This window comes from Haliotis cracherodii, unplaced genomic scaffold (genome assembly GCF_022045235.1).
Source record: "Haliotis cracherodii isolate W230 unplaced genomic scaffold, xgHalCrac1.p SCAF_7, whole genome shotgun sequence".
In the NCBI taxonomy this organism is placed as follows: domain Eukaryota; kingdom Metazoa; phylum Mollusca; class Gastropoda; order Lepetellida; family Haliotidae; genus Haliotis; species Haliotis cracherodii.
In genome coordinates this window covers 16,719,771-16,743,522 of record NW_027266330.1, presented here as the reverse complement: position 1 = coordinate 16,743,522, position 23,752 = coordinate 16,719,771, and the positions used below count along the sequence as shown (strand labels likewise).

The following is a 23,752-nucleotide window of genomic DNA, read 5'->3' as shown; positions in this document are numbered from 1 at the left end:
TTGACATCATAAGCATCAATCTACACATTTAGGATACGATGACATGTATGAACCAAGTCAGCGAGTCTGACCACCCGATCCCGTTAGTCGCCTATTACGACAAGCACAGTCGCCTTCTGTGGCAATCATGGTACCGATATAGATTTGAAAGTTTGACATGTAATTTTATTGCCAGAACCAGAACTTGTATAGTCCTTGTCTAATAGCCTGGCAGACTGTAAAGCTGAATAAACTAAACATCTGATTCATAAAACTAACGTTCTTCTCGACCTAACCCATGTATCCTGTAATTAGCCCCGTGAAGATCCGGAGTAGAATAGGTCTCCAGCAACCCTTGCTTGCCGTAAAAGGGGTAAGATGCGACTAAAGGGACCGGGTGGTCAGGCTTGCTGACTTGATTGATGCATGTCAACGTATGTCGATGCTCATGAATTTTGCTGAGTGCGGCGTTAAACAACATACATCTGTAATCAGCAGTATATGATAGCCATGCGATAAATCGCAAAGAACAATTGAGATGGAAGCGTATTTTATTTCACGATACAACATTGTTCTATCATGATGTCATTTCTGGAGTTTCGAGTGTGCGCTAACAACATGATGACGTCATATATTGGACGTTATTTTTGCGTGGGAAGTGTTCAGTAAGTTGTTCCCCATAGCTGGGCTACGCAGATAAACACAGCGGCCGAACGATCGCATCCAAAAGTGGGAGAGATATGACATCAATATTAGGAGAAAAAGTACACATGATTTACGTGAGGATTGTGAGAATTTGCAGGAAATACAAATCTTAACCCACCTGTTCGTAAAATGGACTTGTCCGACATTTCCGAGGTAGGATTCTATTCAGGGAGTCATCATTATTAAACTTTGGGTAAATATTTTTAAAGCTTGTTTATTTCAACATCATCCTTTAATAGTGAGTGAGTGAGTTGGGTTTAACGCCGGTTTTAACAGTATACCAGTTATATCGCGGCGTGTCAGCTTAATGTGGGAGGAAAGCTAGAAGTGATGCAGGTCCCAGACGTTTACCACTTCGTTGAAACCCTCGTGCACGGGTATGGTGCTGACAAACCTAGACACATAATCGGGTCGAACCCACAATCATAGACGATTGGGCCACACGTGCCTCCCCCCCCCCCCCCCCCCCCCCCCCCTACCACGGGGCACTTTTAAAGAGGTTGTACATGGTGTGGATATCTCATATAAGTAATTACCTATGCCCCTCATGGTTTATTTTTCCTGTAGTATAAACACGGACACTCCACTCAAGACATTATATACCGACTCCGAACCAATCAGTCCTTGTTTTACCCACTTAAAGGCGACTAACTTGGTTAATGCATGTTATCGTATCCCCATTGCCCAGGCTAATGCTAATGATGTCAACCTCGATTGATATAGCATATAGCTTGAGTGCGGCGTTAAAAACAAGCAAACATCACCACTGGGACCGGCTGCGAAGAACAAATACATGATGTATTTAATGTGACGCTCTCCACTGGCTACGCCTGTATCTTTATAGGTCACACGCGGATATGCTTTTGAGATGACCCCTTGGTTCAGCCTGCCCTGGAAAAAAAGGTCAAGGCGACTGTGCGGTCCTGTCTGACAATCACAACGATGACGGAAGAGGCAGGGCGACGACTGAAGCAGCTCCAGACAGTGTTACAACCTAGCACGGATGGATGCAGCATACAGACACATGTGACAGCAGGTTGGTAGTTGATCTTGCTCACTCTCTCTCCAGGAGGCGGTCCCGTTACACGTCATATGTGTCGCTGGGACTGGGAGAGGTGGGGAGAGTGCCGAAATGTCGAATTCGTGTGGTTGTATGCGTGTGTGTATACTTGAGTGTGGACGTGTATGTCTCTCTGCCTGTGTGTGTGTGTGTGTGTGTGTGTGTGTGTGTGTGTGTGTGTGTGTGTGTTTGTCTGTATATATGTTTTTGTGTGTTACATAACTAATTTGGTCAGGTATTTTAAGTATAGCTACACGAATACTGAATGCCAAATGACAACATGCATACCCACGTTTCGATGAATCCGCCCGTGTATCATACCCCCGTTCGTTTTGTTTGTTTGTGTGTTGTTTTACGCCGCACTCAGCAATATTCCAGCTATAAGACGGCGGTCTGTAAGTAATCGAGTCTGGACCAGACAATCCAGTGATTGACAACATGAACATCGGTCCACGCAATTGGGATCTATGACATGAATCAACCAAGTAAGCAGGCCTGATGAACCGATCCCGTTTGTTGCCTCTTACGACAAGCATGGGTTGCTGAAGACCTATTCTACGGATCTTCACGGGCCTGTTGGTTCACTGCCTGTTCCCAGGCCTACTATCTGTGGATGCATTGACTGTCTCCGTTACTCGGGGCACCTGGTCATGACACGGCAGAAAATGACCCTGCTTGATTGCTGAAAAAAAATGGTTGGATACAAATAATTCTATTAATCGCCTTCTGGTCAGATGGGAATCATACAGTAACTAACGGGATAGGATGGTCAGGCTCGCTGATTTGGTTGATGCAATTACGTGGATCGCTGATCAGGATGTCCAGTCTGGTCCAGACTCGATTATCTACAGACCGCCGTCATATAGCTGGAATATTGCTGAGTGCGGCGTAAAGCAACAAACAAACAAACAAACAAACAAAAGATAACTGTGCGAGTGCCGGCATAAATACTAAATTAACAAACGCCCTTAGAACGCTTTTGGTTTCGCTGAATAACATAAATATGTTCCATTAAATGTAAACGTGTGACGTATGCATGGGAACGATGTATCTGATTTGCTGATAAATTGATAAAGCACTTGTGTAAACAGGAGTTCGACATTTTCGAAGAGTGAAACTTGACACGCACGGAAAAGTTGTTGAGTCCTGTTTGTCGAGATACGATCGGGTCGCCATAACCTATAAGTCGGCTCATAAATTGTAGTCATATCACAACTTGACAGGTCTTCTGCGCAGTGGGCCTCTTTTTTGCAGGGCTATCTTAAGTTGTCCCAAACCCAACACCCCTCTGCCCATTGATAGTCTCTCCCAAACAGATTGTACGGGTCCAGTGACTACACGGATCTCACCGAGGCATGGAGGTAACACAATCCAGGCATTGTGAAGCCATAAGAATTTGACGACCCGGGTTGTAATCGCATAAACATGCGACAGCGACAACCACAGCCTATTTGCTGGATTGATGCATGTCGTCGTATCCCAATTTGCGCAGATCGATGCTCATGATGTCAATCACTGGATTGTCTTATCCAGACTTGATTCTTTACAAATCGCCGGACCCGTGAAGATCCGGGTTAGAGTAGATCTTTAGCAACCCACGCTTGCCATACAAGGCGACTATGCTTGTCGTAAGAGGCGACTAACGGGATAGAGTGGTCAGGCTCGCTGACTTTGTTGATGCATGTCATCGTATCCCAATTGCGTGGATCGATGCTCATGATATCAACCACTGGATTGTCTGGTCCAGAATCGATTATTTACGGACCGCCGTCATAAAGCTGGAATATTGCTGAGTGTGGCGTTTAACAACAAACAAACAAAAGTGCAACATTTTCCTGAACGCACTCAATAAAACAATTATGTTTCTAGGTTTGTCAGCACCATACCCATGCTCGTGGGCTTCACCGAAGTGGTAAACGTCTTAGACCTGCGTCACTTCGGGCTTTCCTCCCACATTAAGCTGACACGCCGCGATATAACTGGAATAATGTTAAAAGCGGCGTTAAACCCAACTCACTCACTCACACTCAATAAAACATCGTACTCTCAATGAAAGAGTTCTTTAAACACGTGGTACTTGACATAGGTCACCTCCGAGATTCATGTTTCAGTCAGGTCGTCTTATCACGTGATCACATCACGTGGCTGGGAGCCCTCTTGATAAGATCATGATAACGCTTCTTGGTTGTGTAATTCGCGTTTATGCACAGTCACGTACATCGACCTAATTCAGGGTAAAGTTACGAAACAATGACCGTTTTACAACTGACCCTTATATATTCTACCGCATTGCTTTCATAGAATGTGGGGGAAACAAGTGAACTAGTGCGTGAACGTTAACACTGCTTTAACTGTTTATCACATGTATTGTGACAGTCAATAGTGACGCAATGCATGCGTGTTCGCCACGGTAGTGAGCCCGCGGACAAAGAGAAGGTTTTGATAGAGGTGTCTTTAGAAGGGCAGGGGGCCACGGGTGTCCCTATCGTCTGAGGCGCCGCGATTCGCTGTGCGGAGTTGCGTCCCTTGGGCACGCCAGAAACCTATGGTTGTGGGTTCGACCCGATTATGTTTCTAGGTTTGTCAGCACCATACCCGTGCTCGTGGGTTTCACCGAAGTGGTGGAGGTCTGAGACCTGCATCACTTCGGGCTTTCCTCCCACATCAAGCTGACACGCCGCGATATAACTGGAATACTTTTAAAAGCGGCGTTAAACCCAACCCAACTCACTCATTCACTCATCAGAAGGGCAGTATATGATATGTACAGACATAAACTTCCTCAAACTTCTGTAGGGGGGTGGAGTGGGGTAGCCTAGTGGTTAAAGTGTTCGTTCGTCACGCCGGACACCCGGTTCCACACATGGGTGCAATGGGTGCAGTGTGTGAAGCCCATTTCTTGTGTCTCCCGCTTCCGTTGGATAAACATTTGAACGGAGGAGGCGTTGCACAGTACGGGGGAAGCACTGCCATACAATCACAACCATATATTAGACATTCCGTAATGATCGTTTGTTCAGTTTTCAAAATCTTAATCGAGAACTGTGTCAACATATTTTTCAAGCGTAGTCTAAATTGAAAGTCGCCAGTGCCGTGAAGCTCGAGAAAACTGCTTTCTGATTGGCCGAAGTCGCCTTCTTATTAGTCCTTTCAGTGGTCGGCCTGAGTTCGCGATAGGACATTCTGACGTGATCCGTTTTGTGATGTCCTCTGATCTTTGTTTAGCGGCAGCGAGAACCTAGATCTGATTTTAATGAGATTGCCACGGCACATTCTAAGAAAGAATACAGCTTTCATTGCCACGTTGTCGGGTTGTCGCCCTAACAAAATGAACCAAACGTGATATCGCCACAACGGCATATTGTGACCAGACAATCAAGTGATTGACATCATGAACATCGATAGACGCAATCGTGATCGATGACATTCATCAACCAAGTCAGCGAGCCTGACCACCCGATCCCGTTAGTCGCTTATGTGCTGACATACCCGACGTTAGGGGCCACAAAGATACTGACATCAATTTCAACGGGATTAGATCTTGCAAAACACCAGTGACCAATATCATGTCCGGTGCAATTCTCTAGTTGGCCTTGCACCGTGTGTTCGCGTGTATTTCATGTGAACAATTGACATGCCTTTGCATGTGCTTGTGACAGGTCCCATCGGTGGGGCAGGACATGTTTGCGAACACCTAGTATCATCAATATTTGATAGTTATTCATAAACACGTGCATGCTATCCAATACTGGATTGTCTGGTCCAGACTCGATTATTTACAGACCGCTGACCGTGTGGATTAAACAGCAAACCAACCAACCAAATCATACACACAATCTGATTATATTATACAGTCAGATTTCATTTGAGCATCGAAAGGGTTTCGTTGTTTATATGTACAAAGACGCATCTGCCTAGGGTCATGGAGTTACATTGTCTCAATCGATATATCGAGTTAGTATAATGAGGTTCGAGTAAAAGATTCTGGGAGACCCTTTATAATAGAGTTCGAGTAATCAGGTTTTACTTCGACTCAGCAGGGAGCTAGTGTTCCCCCAGTTTAATGTACATGTCGACGTTTCACTGGTTGACATATAGATGACCGGTGTTTTATTCTTGTAGAATGCTGCAAGGGGCCGGGGTATGCCACGCCCCTGGATGCTATGAAAGGCCCCAGGGAGAGGCTCGTGTACATCCCGTGCATTGTCCCCGAGAAGGATCGCCCTGACTACCTGTCTACAGTCGATGTAGATCCTGAATCGCCTACATATTGCCAGGTAATAGCGTATTCTTGACCCTCCATGGATACCGCAGGCCCAACACAAACTTCGCACCAAAACTTTGTGTGTGTGGCCTTTACCTGAGTGTCAATGATATTTTGATAAATTCCAACGTACCCCTCTACAACGATGTTTAACTGGAGATAATATACTTTGACGTCATGGCAAGGTTTCTGCGTTCTCTGTAACACAAGCTCCCTGCAGTCTAACGGACGTAATGTACTCTGGCAGAAATATTTTGTAAAGCTAACTAACTTAACTAGTGAATTTCACTGTCCACTCAGACACTAACATTTTAGTAGACTTTACTAATCGGTTATTTTTTTACAAGATGACCTATCGTCACTAACCAAAAGACCCGTTAAGATCCGGGGTAGAAGAGGTCTTCAGCAACCCATATTTGCCAAAAAGGCGACAATGCATGTCATAAGAGGAGCCTAACGGGAGCGGACGGTCAGGCTCGCTGACTTGGTTGATGCATGTCATCGATCCCAATTGCGTGGATCGATGTTCATGATGTCAATCGCTGGATTGTCTGGTCCAGACTCGATTATTTACAGACCGCCGTCATATAGCTAGAGTATTGCTGAGTGCGGCGTTAAACAACAAACAACAAACAAACAAACATAGTTATGAGGTAAATCATAGGTATTGTACGTCCGTAGGTTGCTTGCGGTACTCATGATGCACATGTCCACACTACCTTGCAGGTGATCCACCGTCTATATATGCCCTATGTTGCTGATGAACTTCACCACACTGGTTGGAATGCTTGCTCCAGTTGCTATGACGATGCCAGTAAAACACGGAACAGGATGGTGCTCCCCTGCATCAACAGTGACAGAGTGTATATAGTAGACACAGGTACCTACCCGAGGAGCCCGTCCATTCACAAGGTAGGGACGTACCTTATCCACGCAATGCACAGTTTCCTCACTGACATAAGCCTTTGCAGGACCATGGTTCAATTTTGTTTGTCTTAAAGTACTCACGGAAATGGAAAAAAAACCTGTTTTTCTCAATTTAAAAATCGACACAAAGTGTTACGTAGCTGTAAATACGAAATAACAAAACAACTCGAAAAGTACTAGTCTGGATTTGCTAGTTTGATCTCAGTGAACAATACAAAATGTACTTTACAGGAGGTAATTTGTCGGCACTTTCAACATTCAAAAATAAAACTAAGTCCAAATTGTACATAGCAGAAACAGACTATAGGCATTATGCACCTGTTCTCACCTGTCGTCAAGGTGTCATAGGTCACCTTGATCTACTTACACCTGGTTATGCCCTGTTTCACAATAGTCTGTTTTATTCACATTTTTACACACTTTTACGTGTAAAAAGGCATAAAAACATTTGATAGGCTGTATTTGTGCCACGGCCCAATTAGTACTAATTTAGTTCTTTGAATATTTACATATTTTGTATATTAACTGCAATAATTTAAGATCTGAGGTCGAAAAAACAGGGTTTTTTTTCATTTCCGTGAGTACTTTAGTTATATTGCCTCCTTACCCAGTGCCTTACCGATTCCGTACTTCCGTACCAAGACGGCGCGACAGATACTGTAGCTGGTATGTCTAGTTCGGACAACAAACATTTACAACGAACAAAACTTGACAAAGTAGACATTTTCTTCTTGGCTTTTACTTCCTCACTATTGTGGGGCGGTCGGGTAGCCTAGTGGTTAAAGCGTTCGCTCGTCACGCCGAAGACCCGGGTTCGATTCCCGACATTGGGACAATGTGAGAGGCCCATTCCTGGTGTCCCCCGCCTTGATATTGCTGGAATATTGCTAAAAACGGCGTAAAACCATACTCACTCACTCTTACCCAGTGCCATGGATCATTTATTTTGTCGACCACGGATTACGTATAGTAGAATAAAGAAGCCGAAGCGATTTTGTGCTTGAGGGCGCTGCCCGGCCGTAGTGTTCCGTTGCTGAGCAACATTGCCATAAATGTTGTGAACGTCAACGACCTGCGTCATTTTGGGCATTTTTCAAAAAAGTTGACATCATTATTAATATTATGACCGAAAAAGTGTATGATTATATCAGAAAAGGGATGATACTATTATTATAATTGAATGCATCAATCTGATCCGGAAACCTATGTTTTCGTTACATTAATGAATTCAAGATTGATCAAGTGGTTCTTAACATAAAAACTTAAATTCGAATGTACATGTACATTTCGTATATAACTTTTGTTCGCAGATGTTCGCATTTATCCGGAGTAGAATTTACACAAAACTACAGACTAATGTATTTTCTTCTTAAATGATCATATCTATGACAAACTGAAAGTGGGATTCATCCTCGGTTGCATTTGAGTTACGTTTTTCTCATATTCTCATTTCTCAGGGTACCAATGTATCTCAAGATCAACCAATAATCCAGTAATCCATAATTACATTTTGGTCACCACATTATCCAAGACTATTTCCCTGCGACCTAATAGATTACACAATCACATTCCTCCCATCGTTGTCTAACGAGGGAATGATTTTAAATCTGTTTCCATTTTTTTCTGTAGATTTGATTACTTTTTCTTAATTTCATTTAACCATATTGACGGCGTTATTGCAGAACACTTCCATTTGCATTTATCAATTTTTACGCATACGTTTCGGGAGCTAGATGTTTTGAGGGGGAGACTCGAAGATATGAATCTTAGTGGCGACACGTGGTCCTGTGCACAGCGCACAATTGCAAATCAGGTGAAGTTAAGCGACGTCGGTTGCGGAGAATCCTTCGATGGGTGACCGCGTTTAGGAAGCTTGGCTCCTGAGAGTTTCTAGGCTTTCGGTCCTACCCCATACTGAAGCACATGTAACACATGTGGCGTTTCCTCGGGCAAGTGAATTTGTTCCAATATAGGCCTCTGTTCACCCAGCAATGAATGGGTACCCGGTAGGATGACATGGGAATGTGGTTGTTAACCTTCTAGCGCCTAACATGGAGCATGGGTTATATACTCCCCAGGGAGTTGAGAATTATTATTGAGTGCACATTGATCCAATGACCGGGGTCATAATATCGTTTTGAGCATGCCCCTGACTGGTGTGGAAAAATACGCTATATAAATAACCTATTATTTATATATTTATATAGAGATAAGCATAATTGAACTGACGGATATAACGAACTGTTTTGGGGTCCCGTCCATTTGTTGTATATAGGCTGTATATGTGCCTATATAACGAACTATGGTTATAACGAACTAAAATAAGGGGTCGCTTTTAGTTCGTTATCAGGGCGCTGGTGGCCCAGTCGTCTAAGGCGCCGTGATTCCCTGTGCAGAGTTGTTGCGTCCCTTGGCACGCCAGTAACCTATGATTGTGGGTTCGAATCCCAGTTCGCCCCGATTATGTTTCTCAGTTTGTCAGCACCATACCCGTGCTCGTGGGTTTCGCCGAAGTGGTAAACGTCTAAGACCTGCATCACTTCGGGCTTTCCTCCCACATTAAGCTGACACGCTGCGCTATAACTGGAATACTGTTCAAAGCGGCGTTAAACCCAACTCACTCACTCACTTGTTCGTTATAACCGTAGTTTACTGTATACCCGTTCAGCTCATTCGTGACCAACTCGTGTTATTCCGGGACAAGCCGAATAGCGACTCGTGCCCCTCTCGTGGCCATTTTTGCGACCGGGTTCCGTCTTAGCGCAAACGGGCATACCTAAAACAATTGTCAACTCGTTGCGTAATGGTTCACATATATTTCCCCATATATTATATATATTTTAGATGCAATTTAAAGCACATCGGGACATGCGGAATTTTACAGTATGATTGACCACATTTAACTCTGTCTTGGGTATATTTTTAGATGTAAGACGTATGTTAAATTAAAAATTGTTTCTGAGGGATTCTTTGACGAAGAACTTGAAATCATACGCGCATTCTAATTGGTTTGTCGTATTTTCGCACATAACATTCATCGATAGGGGGACGAGTCTTCTTGCAGGTTACGGAAAGGGGCGAGTGGTGACGAATGCCGTTCAGCTGTCGCACAGCAACATTTACAATACATTTTATTGTTACAGATCGTTCAGCCCTCTGAGGTTCACTCCAAGACAGGCCTGGGCGCGCCGCATACCACCCACTGTCTCGGGTCAGGTCACATCATGATCAGCTGTATTGGCAATCAGAACGGAGACGGAAATAGTAAGTGATGGGGCTCACTTATTTCTAGTGCTACTCGTAACTACAGTTAATATACACATATATCATGCGCTGTGTAGTTGTGAACAATATTCTAGCACCAGTAAGATCCGGGTTACACTTGGTCTTCACGACCCATGCGAGGCGTCTGACGGGATCGGGTGGTGAGGTTCGCTGACTTGATTGATGCATGTCGTCGTATCCAAATTGTGTTCATCATTGCTCATGATGCTCGACATTTACAGACCTCATGTAGCTGAAATATTGCTGAGAGCGGCATAAATGTATATTGCAACAATGAAATAAGAATTATAATTGCATCCTTCTCAAATCAAATATGTGAAAGCGAAATTAGTTTTTCGGGCATGTTTTGGATATTTAAGTGTGCTTCCATCAATACTGCTTGTGCACCAGTGAGTGAGTGAGTTGGGTTTAACGCCGCTTTTAACAGTATTCCAGTTATATCACGGCGTGTCAGCTTAATGTGGGAGGAAAGCCCGAAGTGATGCAGGTCTCAGACGTTTACCACTTCGGTGAAACCCACGAGCACGGGTATGGTGCTGACAAACCTAGAAACATAATTGGGGCGAACCGGGATTCGAACCCACAATCATAGGTTTCTGGCGTGCCCAAGGGACGCAACTCTGCACAGCGAATCGCGGCGCCTTAGACGACTGGGCCACCCGTGCCCCCCGCTTGTGCACCAGGGTTGATTTATGATGGTTCCATATCTGTCAGGTGGCTTCTTCCTGTTGGATGGGTCGGACTTCCGTGTCCTCGGCAAGTGGGAGAACTCCCCTGCCCCCGATTACGGCTACGACTTCTGGTACCAACCGAGACACAACGTCATGCTCAGCTCCGAGTGGGGAGCTCCGAATGCTTGGAGAAGCGGATTCAACCCACAGCATGTGAAAGACGGTGAGATAGCTTTAGGAATGAGTGAGTGAGTGAGTTGGGTTTAACGCCGCTTTTAACATTATTCCAGTTATATCACGGCGTGTCAGCTTAATGTGGGAGGAAAGCCCGAAGTGATGCAGGTCTCAGACGTTTACCACCTCGGTGAAACTCACGAGCACGGATATGTTGCTGACAAACCTAGAAACATAATCGGGGTGAACCGGGATTCGAATCCACAATCATAGATTTCTGGCGCAACTGTGCACAGCGAATCGCGGCGCCTTAGACGACTGGGCCACCCGTGCCCCCTACTTTAGGAATGAATACATGTGGTTGTGCCTCCCCGAAAAAACAAGCACACTTGGACTAACACTTACACTTTCATATGTTCAGTGTTTCGAAAGTTATTTAAAATAAATACATTGTAAACCAAACGCGTCTTAATTATTGACTTTTCTAAATTTGTCAAATAATATATTTTTCTTTTCTAATATTTTTTAATTTCAAATCAATACTAGACATAAATGTAACATTAGTACACGAGGTATATAAGTGTAGCAAGTTCATAGAATCTTAAAGCATGATCAGATATGGGTATGTACATATATTGGATTGACTGATAAATTATATTATATAGGGTAATAATTCCTTCCATTTTTTGTCGAATTTATTTATACTAGTACTACTATTTTTCATTGCGATAATGTTTTTTTCCATTTTACATAAATCTTTCAATATTTTTATGAAGAAAGGAAAGCATAATGGACTTTTCTTAATGCTTCACTGGTGAATGTATTTTTTGCAAGAAGGATTATATGATTGAAAAGTTACTAAGGAACATACGTGGAATTGACACTACCACGAAAAGTGTGGACACTGTCATGAAAGATACATTAAAACTGCCTGGCAAGATATATTGACATTACCATGTAATATCTTTTTATATTACCAAGTAAGATACATTATAATTTCCATACACGACATTTTGTAATATAATTGTATTACATGTATAAGGTGAAACTGTAAGGCACATTCGTATTACCATGTAAGACACATAATCATTGTCAAGTAGTGGGAGAATTAATTTTAAAGGATGCATTAGCAATTGTCCAGCACTGTAGCAGTGAGTGAGTGAGTATGGTTTTACGCCGTTTTTAGCAATATTCCAGCAACATTACGGCGGGGGACACCAGAAATGGGCTTCACACATTGTACCCATGTCGGGAATCGAACTCGGGTCTTCGGCGTGACGAGCGAATGCTTTAACCACGAGGCTACACAGCACCAAGATATATTGACATACACAGGTTTAGGATGAAATGTTAAATATACAATGTCCTTGCATTCTGTGATGTGGTGTGGTCGCAGGTCTGTACGGTCACAGTATTCACGTGTGGGACTGGACGACACACGAGCGCATTCAGACACTTGACCTCGGGGAGGAGGGCATGATCCCCCTGGAGATACGGTTCCTCCACAACCCGGACACCACCGAGGGGTATGTGGGGTGCGCGCTCAGCTCGACAGTGTTCCGATTCTTCAAACTCCCGGTGAGTCATTGATATTGTTATTGATAACAAGTAAGACATTTTTTCATAATCAAAAGAAATCTCTATTAAAAGCAGAGTCGATTGTTCGATCTCTATCAAATAGTGCGGATACCAGGTGTTCGTGGAATGGTGAGCGCATCCTGCCCTAAAATCACAAGCCAAATGTAGGGAATTGCATCCGACGTTATTTTTGTAACTGATGGAAATGTTCTCCACATGTCTATCATAAAACGTTTTGAAGCTTTGCATATGCTTTGAATGTTATAACTTTGACCTATCAACTTTTGAGCAACAGTCGTATATCTTCAAAATCTTTGAAGAACGAAAATGTTCGATTGTATACCTCCAAAGATTGTTGCAGTTGAGTGTGTGAGTGAGTTGGGTTTAACGCCGCTTTTAACATTACTCCAGTTATATCGCGGCGTGTCAGCTTAATGTGGGAGGAAAGCCCGAAGTGATGGAGGGCTCAGACTTTTACCACTTCGGTGAAACCCACGAGCACGGGTATGGTACTGACAAACTCAGAAACATAATCGGGTCGAACCGGGATTCGAACCCACAATCATAGGTTTCTGGCGTGCCCAAGGGACGCAACTCTGCACAGCGAATCGCGGCGCCTGAGACGACTGGGACACCCGTGCCCCCTTGTCGTATACATTTCACATTAAATTCATCTTCTCATGCAAAACATTGCAATGGTCATTTGACAAAAGACACGTGTCGCAGTTCCTGTGTAGGGATGCTTTCGTCATGAATCATACCAGGATCCAGCATCATTCATATCCTTTGTTTGTCGACCCGTGAAGATCCGGGGCAGAATAGGTCTTCAGCAACCCATGCTTGCCGTAGAAGGCGACTATGCTAGTCGTAAAAGGCGACTAACGGGATCGGGTGGTCGGGCTCGCTGACTTGGTTGATGCATGTCATCGATCCCAATTGTCTGGATCGATGTTCATGATGTAAATCACTTGATTGTCTGGTCCAGACTCGATTATTTACAGACCGCAGTCATATAGCTGGAATATTGCTGAGTGCGGCGTTAAACAACAATCCAATCCAATGTAACGTGATGTAACATTTGCAGAATGGGAGATGGGACAGCGAGAAGGTGATCACTATTCCCAACAAAACAGTGGAGGGGTTCGCCTTGCCCCAGCTGCCTGGTATGTGACTGTGTTTCCTAACGAGGGATATGTTTATGGAATGCTATCTAGCATAACTACTAGTTTTCAGTACATAACGACAGCGGCGCGGGTGGCCACGTGGTCTAAGTCAAACATAGTTGAGCATCACGCAGACATGCGAGACAACTTGAATAATGTTCAACTCGATGTTAAACCAAACTCATTTACTCATTTAGTGAATCACATTGTCTAACCTACTATATTCAGGAACAAATGAAGTATACTTACAACAGCTTGTTGGAAAAGCCACATGACAAAGAGGCGCGTGAAGATCCGGGGTAGAATAGGTTTCAGGAACCCATGCTTAACGTAAAAGGCGACTGTACTTGTCGTAAGAGGCGACTAACGGGATCGGGTGGTCAGACTCGCTGACTTGGTTGATGCATGTCATTGTATTCGAATTGTTTAGATTGATGCTCATGATGTCAATCACAGGAATGCCTGGTTCAGCCTCAATTATTTATATACCGCCGTCGTATAGTTGGAATATTGCAGAGTGCGGCGTTTAACACCAAAACAAGTGATACTAGTATATTAGTTCATACCTTAAGATTTGTTTGTGTGTTTTATACTTAACGACGTTCTCAGCAATATTCCAGCTGCATTACGGCAGCCTGTAAATAATCGAGTCTGGGCCAGAAAATACAAATATAATCTACAGTAAACTACGGTTATACCGAACACGCTTATAACGAACTAACGGATGAAACGAACTAACTTTTTAGTCCCGACTATATGCTGTAGTTATGCTGTATATATGCTTATAGCGATCTACGGTTATAACGAACTAAAATTAGTACAGTAAACTACGGTTATAACGAACTCAAAGGGACTACTAATTTTAGTTCGTTATAACTATAGTTCGTTATAAGCATATATACAGCATAACTACAGCATATAGTCGGGACTAAAAAGTTAGTTCGTTATATCCGTTAGTTCGTTATAAGCGTGTTCGTTATAACTGTAGTTTACTGTAATCCCTTTGAGTTCGTTATAACCGTAGTTTACTGTATATTGTGAGAAACGATCCACGCCTTGGAGTGCGATTACAAGCAATCAACCAAGTCACTAAGCCTCACCACCTGCGCAATAAAGCGGCCTCTTGCGACCAGCCTGCATCCCCACATGGTTCATGCTATATACATCTATAGATGATTACTAATCTTTTTTGTGTGACATAAAATAATTGTAATACATTGAGAAATGATGGACAAATAAAGATCCCATAAAGAAATTATAATGAATATATATTATTTGAAACTATTCCATCATCAGAATACTTGCCGTAAAAGCCGACTATGCTTGTCGTAAAAGGCGACTAACGGGATCGGGTAGTCAGGCTCGCTGACTTGGTTAGTGCATGTCATCGATCCCAATTGCGTGGATCGATGCTCATGATGTCAATCACTGGATTGTCTGGACCAGACTCGATTATTTACAGACCGCTGTCATATAGCTGGAATATTGCTGAGTGTGGCGTTAAACAACAAACCAACCAACCAACCATCATCAGAACGTCACTGTAGACACTAGGGTGGATATTTGTTCGGTCACTGTATAATTTAATCACACAACCCCACAACGCACGCACGTGTATAAAAAGTAGCCGGTAGATGAGGAACGGATATCCTATGGCTTCATGCCTATTCCGGGTGACATAATCGACATAAAACTCATGACACCGTCCCTTGCGAAACAACTATTGAATTCAAAGGCGACACGGTGTTTGTGTCAATTCGGTTGGTGAGTCGTTGCGACCCGGCCCACTACGTGAGGAAGATTACAATTGCGTTCCGTGTTCTGAAAACCTTTAAATAGTATGAATGGTTTCGGCTTGTTGCAACTTGTCCTGTGCATAATGCAAGCAGCCTATCAATATAAACTCATGATGAACAGCTTGAGTGAGATACCATGCAGGCCTCATGCAAGACGAATGTAACGAAATAACAAGGGTAAAGGTACACATGGTCCTCTGTATAAATCAAGTAATTAAACAAGAAACAGGTAGTGTAAACGTGTATGTGGTCCTCTCATAAAGACACTAAGTGACAGTGTGTAATTTGGGAAACACAGGACGTGAGGGACTATTTGTTTAGTCATGTACTGGCTGGTTCGACAACGCTTGGAAGTGAATTCAAGTGAATTCAAGTACCTCCTTATGCCTGTTTTTGGTCGGCAAAAGTTACTACGTCGTAAAACTATTGAGAGTGTGTGTCGCTCGCAGTTTTCGCTGTACTTTCCTGCTCGCAAAACTTTCAAATTTAGAGTACCTATCTATTGATGTCATAAGAAAAATAAGAAAATTTAAATGTCAGAAAGACAAAAAAAAGAGACAGCTATTTGGAGATTACTATTGGATGAGTTGAAAATTTGATGTACAATTTCCACAAGTTGAGTCCAGTAAGAAGCGCCACGATCACGGCATGTCAGGACTCTATTGCAGCCACGTTCCGATGTACTTGCATGTGGGATTCACCATAGTGATTCACCACGCCCAGACCTGCACCACGTCGCCAACATTACAGTGATACGCTGTTACATAACTGACATAGTGTTCGTCCCGGGGCAAGGGCGTTTACTGACTGTAAAACTCCAGTTTCCACCCTTACCGAACTAGGCTGCAATTATGGAGTTATATTTTGGCTGGACTAACGAGTCTATGCATAGTCCAATCATAATCATGAAACGAAAATCGACATTCGGTTCGTAACCTGCCGTGCAGATTTCGGCCGATTGCACGATTTGCAAAGCATGTGTACCGTCAACTCGGCGTCAACGTTTATTTTCCAAATCACTTCAATATATTTGTTCGAGGTGCTTACTTGATTTGATGCACTTCGTGAAGTAAGACCAATTTTATTACAAAATAGATCTTGATTATCGATCCCTGGGCGACGCCATTTTATTTGAAGCAAATGCAAGTGATATGAGAGGTGGAATCTGATTTGTAAATAGGAAGGAAATAGAAGGGACATAACTCGTAATGGCGACTGGTGGAGCTACGATCGAGCCTCGAAATTCCAGCGTAGTTTTTCAGTCAGTTAGCTCACATGCCTCGATAAGATGAGTGTTGACAGCCGCGTTGAACCCAACTTCTCACTTACTCATTGCTTATTGAAAAACTCTAGGCGTGCCCTAATGCGCCGTTATTTACTGGGTACAGTCACATCGTTTGTCTTGATAAAATCATCTGGACTTGGCGGCGAATCCCATATCCGACAATATCACCATTATGACACCTGCTCTGCTGGCAACATACCCATACTAATTAGCTAATGGGTCGGGTAGATATATTCACTCTGTTACATTGAGCAATGCAAATGCTTTCTGTTAGGTTTCCATTGAGCCGCTATTCTGTAAATAACGTGAGTTGAAGACTCCATTTAGACAGACAAACAGACAATTTATTTACTGATTCTGTGCAACTTGGCAAGCGGTACTTTAGTTTTGTGAGTGAGTGAATGAGTATGGTTTTACGCCTTTTAGCAATATTCCAGCAATATCAAACTGTACCCTTGTCTGGATTCGAATCATGTCGGCGTGACGAGTGAACACTTTAACCACTAGGCTGGATTAGTCTTGTATTGTCATGCAGTACGCATATTAAAGTCCCTTGGTATTCATCTTCAATATATTTCCAGACGGTATCTAACCTTACACCTTGTCTTCCTCCTGTTTCAAGGTCTGATAACTGACATAATACTCTCCCTGGATGACCGATACCTCTACTTCAGCAACTGGCTCCACGGAGACATCAGGCAGTACGACATCACCGACAGGAGGAACCCAAAACTGGTTGGACAGGTACAGTGATACAGTGATACAGAGATGGAACGTAGCAACCGAAAAGTGCCACACATGATAACATAACATGGGCGGATACAGCTTTTTCGAAAAGGGGGGGGAGTCGGGGGGGGGGGGGGGGGGGGGGTGCACAATTAAGATCTATTTATTGTCTTTGGTGGTTATTTATACAGAAATAAAGATAAGGGGTTAAGATAAGAAATAAAAAGGGGGGTTGACGGAACTATTATAATACAGGAGTTACCTCCCCTTAAATTGTCTCCCTTTGTCGTAAGTTTTCTATCCCTGTACACAAACTGTTGACGTCCTTTTTACGTTAGTTCCACATTGACAAGGCAAAAGAATGGCCGATCGTCATTTATGGAGTTAATATCACTTCTTGCCGTTTGTAATTCTCTCGAAAATGTTTCGTTATAAACTGTAAATTTCTCATTTAACTCGTCAATCGATAGTGTTCGTTTGGCAAAGCGTCGTTTTTGTTACTTGACCAGCGGGTATTCTTTCGCTTCTACAGCGGTCTCCTAGTTTTGAAGAATATTTTGTTTATTTGTTGATTTTGTATATAAGCATACCTAAATGTATGATAAAGAATTTTCGTGACCCTTAATATTTTTTTATACTTTTGTTTATTTAGTCCCTATGTGTTAGGTAGGGAGAGACCCGTGAAGATCCGGGGTAGAGTAGGTCTTCAGCAACCCATGCTTGCTGCAAAAGGCGACAATGCTTGTCGTAAGAGGCGACTAACGGGATCGGGTGGTCAGGCTCGCTAACTTGTTTGTTTCATATCATCGTTTCCAAATGGCGTGTATCGATGCTCACGGAGAATTTGCGTTTCAAGGTTTTACATTTTTAATGAAATTATTTATTTTTCCAGTAGAAACCTACACAAAAAAGTATATAACAAACAGGATATTACATATGTCCATCTCGTGACGGGGGAAAAGGAGGTATACGCCACTCGTGAAAGTCTTCATCCCCCCACCCCGTCACTCGATGTGAGAAACATAATATTTCTCACGACACCTGAAATATCCTCTATATCTTGTGCTGAATAAATGTGAAACACATCGATGAAATGGCGATTAGGAATACATTTCGGATAAATGTGTTTCAGCAAAATCATTTAGTCCGGGAATGATAGGACTAGTAGCTGAGTGAAAGACTTTGTGAGATCACGACGAAGTATTGGTTTTTTTTTTGCTGTATCGCTTTGTATAATGGACATCTACATAAACACATGGTGTATTACAGAAAACCGAAGAGGATATTAATATTAAGTAGTCAAAGTCTAAACTATTTTCTCGAGTTTCAATGTTTGTTACTTCTAATAGGTCATAATGAAATACTCGCTATGATACCTATCACACATTGCTTGATCGCTCTTCATCTCCACCTAGGTATTTCTTGGCGGGATGATATGCAAGGGAGGTGACATCACAGTGACACACGACCCAGAGGGCCAGGTTCGCAGCATGACTTTCTCAGTTTATCATTGTCAGTCAGTGTCTCCTCTCCACATGTTGGAACCGTGTATACAATATAAGGGAGCAGTAAGGAAATAATCCAAACCAACATCAAGTTAACATCAACATCGAGATGATACCTGTAACCAAAGCAACGTTGCTTTAAAAAACTGACACACCTTTCTCTGTACAGGGTCAGCCCGACCCAGTGTTTATCCGCACCAAGAGGCTGGAGGGAGGACCTCAGATGTTGCAGCTCAGTCTGGATGGGACACGCCTGTACGTTACAACGTCCCTCTTCAGCGCCTGGGACAAACAGTTCTACCCAAATATGATCAAGTATGTGTAGTGACGAATAGTTCTACCCAAATATGATCAAGTTTGTGTAGTGACGAATAGTTCTACCCAAATATGATCAAGTATGTGTAGTGACGAACAGTTCCTCCCAAATATGATCAAGTATGTGTAGTGACAAATAGTTTTACCCAAGTATGATCAAGTATGTGTAGTGACGAATAGTTCTACCCAAATATGATCAAGTATGTGTAGTGACAAATAGCTCTACCCAAATATGATCAAGTATGTGTAGTGACAAATAGCTCTACCCAAATATGATCAAGTATTTGTAGTGGCAAATAGTTCTACCCAAATATGATTAAGTATGTGTAGTGGCAAATTGTTCTACCCAAATATGATCAAGTATGTGTAATGACAAATAGTTTTACCCAAATATGATCAAGTATGTGTAGTGACGAATAGTTTTACCCAAATATGATCAAGTATGTGTAGTGACAAATAGTTCTACCCAAATATGATCAAGTATGTGTAGTGGCAAATTGTTCTACCCAAATATGATCAAGTATGTGTAATGACAAATAGTTCTACCCAAATATGATCAAGTATGTGTAGTGACAAATAGTTCTACCCAAATATGATCAAGCATTGGTAGTGACAAACATTTCCACCCGATTATGATCAAGTATTACAAACCGTTCTTCCCAAATGTAAATAATTATGTTTTGTTGAATGTTTGTTGTTTAACGTTTAGAGTAGAGGATATTGTAGGGAGATCAGATATTTTAATCTGCAGCCTGAGAAATAATTATATTTTTTAAGCATTTTCTTGGACAATATTGTGTTTTAGATAACATCCCAGCTGTGTGATGCGATAAACAAGAAACAAACAGGGAAGATCATCCCATGTGTTTCATAATAATATGTTTAAAATCACATAAAATAGTATCTGCCAGGGGCACCAGTAGAATTGTCGTCTAAGTCACTGAAAGTACAACTATACAAACTTTAACACAAACATAATTTGAAAGCACTACACATTTATTTCTAGAAGCAATTATGTCAATGGAAACGTCAAACATCAGAATGATTATACAACTATTTCACAACAGAACAATACTATGTACAACACTCGTTCGACGATAAAAAAATGTAAATGTGACATCAAGATAAACATTGATCAACTTAAGATACAGAGGTGTGAGTGACAGTCGCCTAACACCACGGTCAGCAATATCCATATTCCAGCTGTATCACGGCAACCTGTAAATAATCGGGGAAGAAACCTTGTGGCTGGTCAACGGTCTACGCCGTCGGAGAACATTACCCAAAATAAAATATCGCAGATTGGTAACACCTTATCCTTATTTTAGTGGGGTCGTACACATCTAATTGGCAAACTCTTTAAATAACCCCACGAATCACGGGTTGATTGTACGTTTCCGAATATATCATAAGCATATGTTTACGAATCACTATTAATTAGTTATGAAACCAGGTATTCGCGAAAAGGTGAGCGTATCCTGCCCCACCTGTGGCACCTATCACACACACATGCAACGGCAAGTCAGGTGTTTATCTGGCAATCGCGGGCTCAACGTATATAATAGTATCGGACATTTTGTCACCGATGCGTCAAATTTGGAACTGTCTTCTTCTTCTCTACCTAAAAGGTTTTAAGAACTTAACCAAAGTTTTGAATGTTGTAACCGTGATCAAACAAGTTTTAAGCAAGAGCTGCATGACGTCTTCTAAGAAAGAGCGAGCTTATTACACCTCAAAAGTTGTGAAATGTAGATACCAAAAGCGGGAGCGCCTGGCATACTGATCGATATAAAGTCAAAGTTGACTTTTGAAAGTCATCCCTCTTTTGTCACACAGTCTTGTGGATATGTTTTTGTTACTCTGAATCTTAATATGTAGACCTAAACATGAAACGGGTGAGGCGGTTTCGCTATTCTCTTTAATATCTAGTGCTCATGTGTATATCAATTGAAGGGAAGGGGATATTTGACTATTATTGGGTGCCGCTGCCCTATTGGGTGTATGAAACATTGAGACAATAACATTGGCGGTCCATGTGTCCGTCGTAATGATTTACTTGTTGAAACCTCATCGGAAGCCACAATTACCATGAAGCTATAACTAGAAGAGAATTATCCCGACAATGTGTTTTCTAAAACATAAATCAGATCCAATGGTGACCACGGCATCCAGATTGAAGGTCTGTGTTGCTGTTGCAGCCATTTCGGCGAGGTTCATCATGGGGTAGTGGGTAGGTTTTTAAGCCGCCTTGAACATTATTTCAGTTATATTACGGCGCATGTATCGTTGTGAAAGTTTACAGGCAAACCGTTCGGAATACCCAGGCTGAAATGTGTGGAATACCCACACACTGATTGGAATAATATTTTGAAGTCTATCAATGTTACTTTTTATGTTTCAGATCGGGATCAATGTTCCTGATGATCGACGTGGATACAGTCAATGGAGGGCTGAAACTGAACCCAGACTTTGCAGTCGACTATGGGCTGGAACCTGCCGGACCAGTGTTCGCCCACGAAATTCGGTACCCAGGTGGAGACTGTACGTCCGATATCTGGCTGTAAATCCTACCAGTCGTCCTTGATATTATCACATGCGCTATACTGGACCATACACACAGATGTAGTTATTTTCATAGACTTAGTTGTGTGCATGTTTGTGTCAATAAATCCTCGGACAATATAGGATTGATCATAATACGATGATGTAACAATGTTATGTAGAAACCAATAAAGATTGATAAAGAACATATTCACAGCTAAAGGTATCCTGTGTATCAGTACATTGAGGATGTCACACACACACACACACACACACACACACACACACACACACACACACACTCACACACACACACAGACACACACACACACACACACACAGACACACTCACACACACAGACACACACACACTCACACAGACACACACACACAGACACACACACAGACACACAGAGAGAGGGATAACACTGTAAGCATGTGTATGACTTCGAATATGTACATTATATTCATTACTGCATGTTAGTAACTCTCATTTATTTCATGTAAACGCAACAACTTACAGAAAACGTTTCTGTGCATTGAATAACACCATTGTAAAATAAAGAAATATTAATTGGGAACTCTTCGTATATTTTAAAGCACACCCCACTTCGATATTGCCTAACGCATGCTTTGTGCATGTGTATCCTCTTAATTAGACCGACACCACACCCATTTATAGCATTTGTCTCAAGCAGTGGTAGAATTTTCTGCTGGCCCATTTCAAGCGATAAGAAGAAAATAAAGGTTTGCTGATTCATTTAACTTATTGGTCCTTCTGTCAGTGGATTTGGGCTTGTTGATGTGTTGATAGTCTTTACTCACAAATGTTTATGTTATTAATCGATGTCTGCAGGTTTCAAAATATGCTTATTGGTCCATTTTGGATTTTAGGTTCAGTTAATTTTGACACCAGTTGCCTTTATGTAATTACTTGACATATCAATATTATATTCCAAAAACATGTCCCTGACTACAAAAGGGCTGATCACACAAATCACGCACACCACATCGCTACATTTGCGATGAAAGGTGAGCTTCTGTACCTCCGATGAAACGTTAGCAGGAGAAACATTAATTTTCTATAAAACAGGAGGTTATTCGTGGCAATTTCACGCTCCGACAAATGTCGTCTCAAAGAAGACTACTCCCCCTTTACAAGCTAAAGGGCAAGCACTTGTCAATACAACACGGCTACAAACAAATATAACATTCCTTTTCGTGTTGTGGTAAATTGTTTCTTGGCCAAAGTGAACCATTCCATCTTTCTTGACATGACATCAATAAATGAGTGCTTTCCAATATCGACTGTGCCAATGAACAATGTTGGTTAATAAAGTACAATCCATGCCATTGTAAATCGCCTCTCGACTGAAGAAAGTCAATGCTGCATCACATCGTTAAAAGAGTGCTTATATCTTTAAAAGAGTGCTTATACCCGTAGGAAAACAACAAAAGCCCTCCATAAAGGTCCAAGGGTACAAAGTACATATTCTCTATGATCACACGAATTACAAAGTACATGTAGATGTGCAGCTTACTGAGATTGTTTTATGTTCCATGGCAACGGGAGGAATATTCCAATGTTTTGTATAAGCAAGGACGAGTGGCTTAAACACATCAACGTGCAAAATATAATGGTTTGTCTGTTTTGCATGTTCAAAATAATAAAACATTCTGTTGTTATCAAGGCGTGTTTTACAGTATTGTTTTACAAAGTAAGAGTTGAGTGAGTGATTGAGTGAGTTGGGTAAATTAGTAGCTTTTATCTCCACAGA

The 23,752-nt window shown here is 42.2% G+C and overlaps 1 protein-coding gene across 1 annotated transcript; it reads left to right on the top strand.

Annotated features, from left to right (window-relative positions):
- Positions 1-1,564: 1,564 nt before the first annotated feature.
- Positions 1,565-22,301, top strand: LOC139447324 (methanethiol oxidase-like). Its single transcript, XM_071228626.1, has 11 exons — positions 1,565-1,720; positions 5,867-6,021; positions 6,735-6,920; positions 10,079-10,199; positions 10,935-11,114; positions 12,462-12,643; positions 13,728-13,806; positions 17,510-17,631; positions 19,029-19,094; positions 19,288-19,433; positions 21,835-22,301. The coding sequence occupies exons 1-11, from the start codon at positions 1,627-1,629 to the stop codon at positions 21,995-21,997; spliced, it is 1,494 nt and encodes a 497-aa protein (XP_071084727.1). The 5' UTR covers positions 1,565-1,626; the 3' UTR covers positions 21,998-22,301.
- The last annotated feature ends 1,451 nt before the right edge of the window (positions 22,302-23,752 follow it).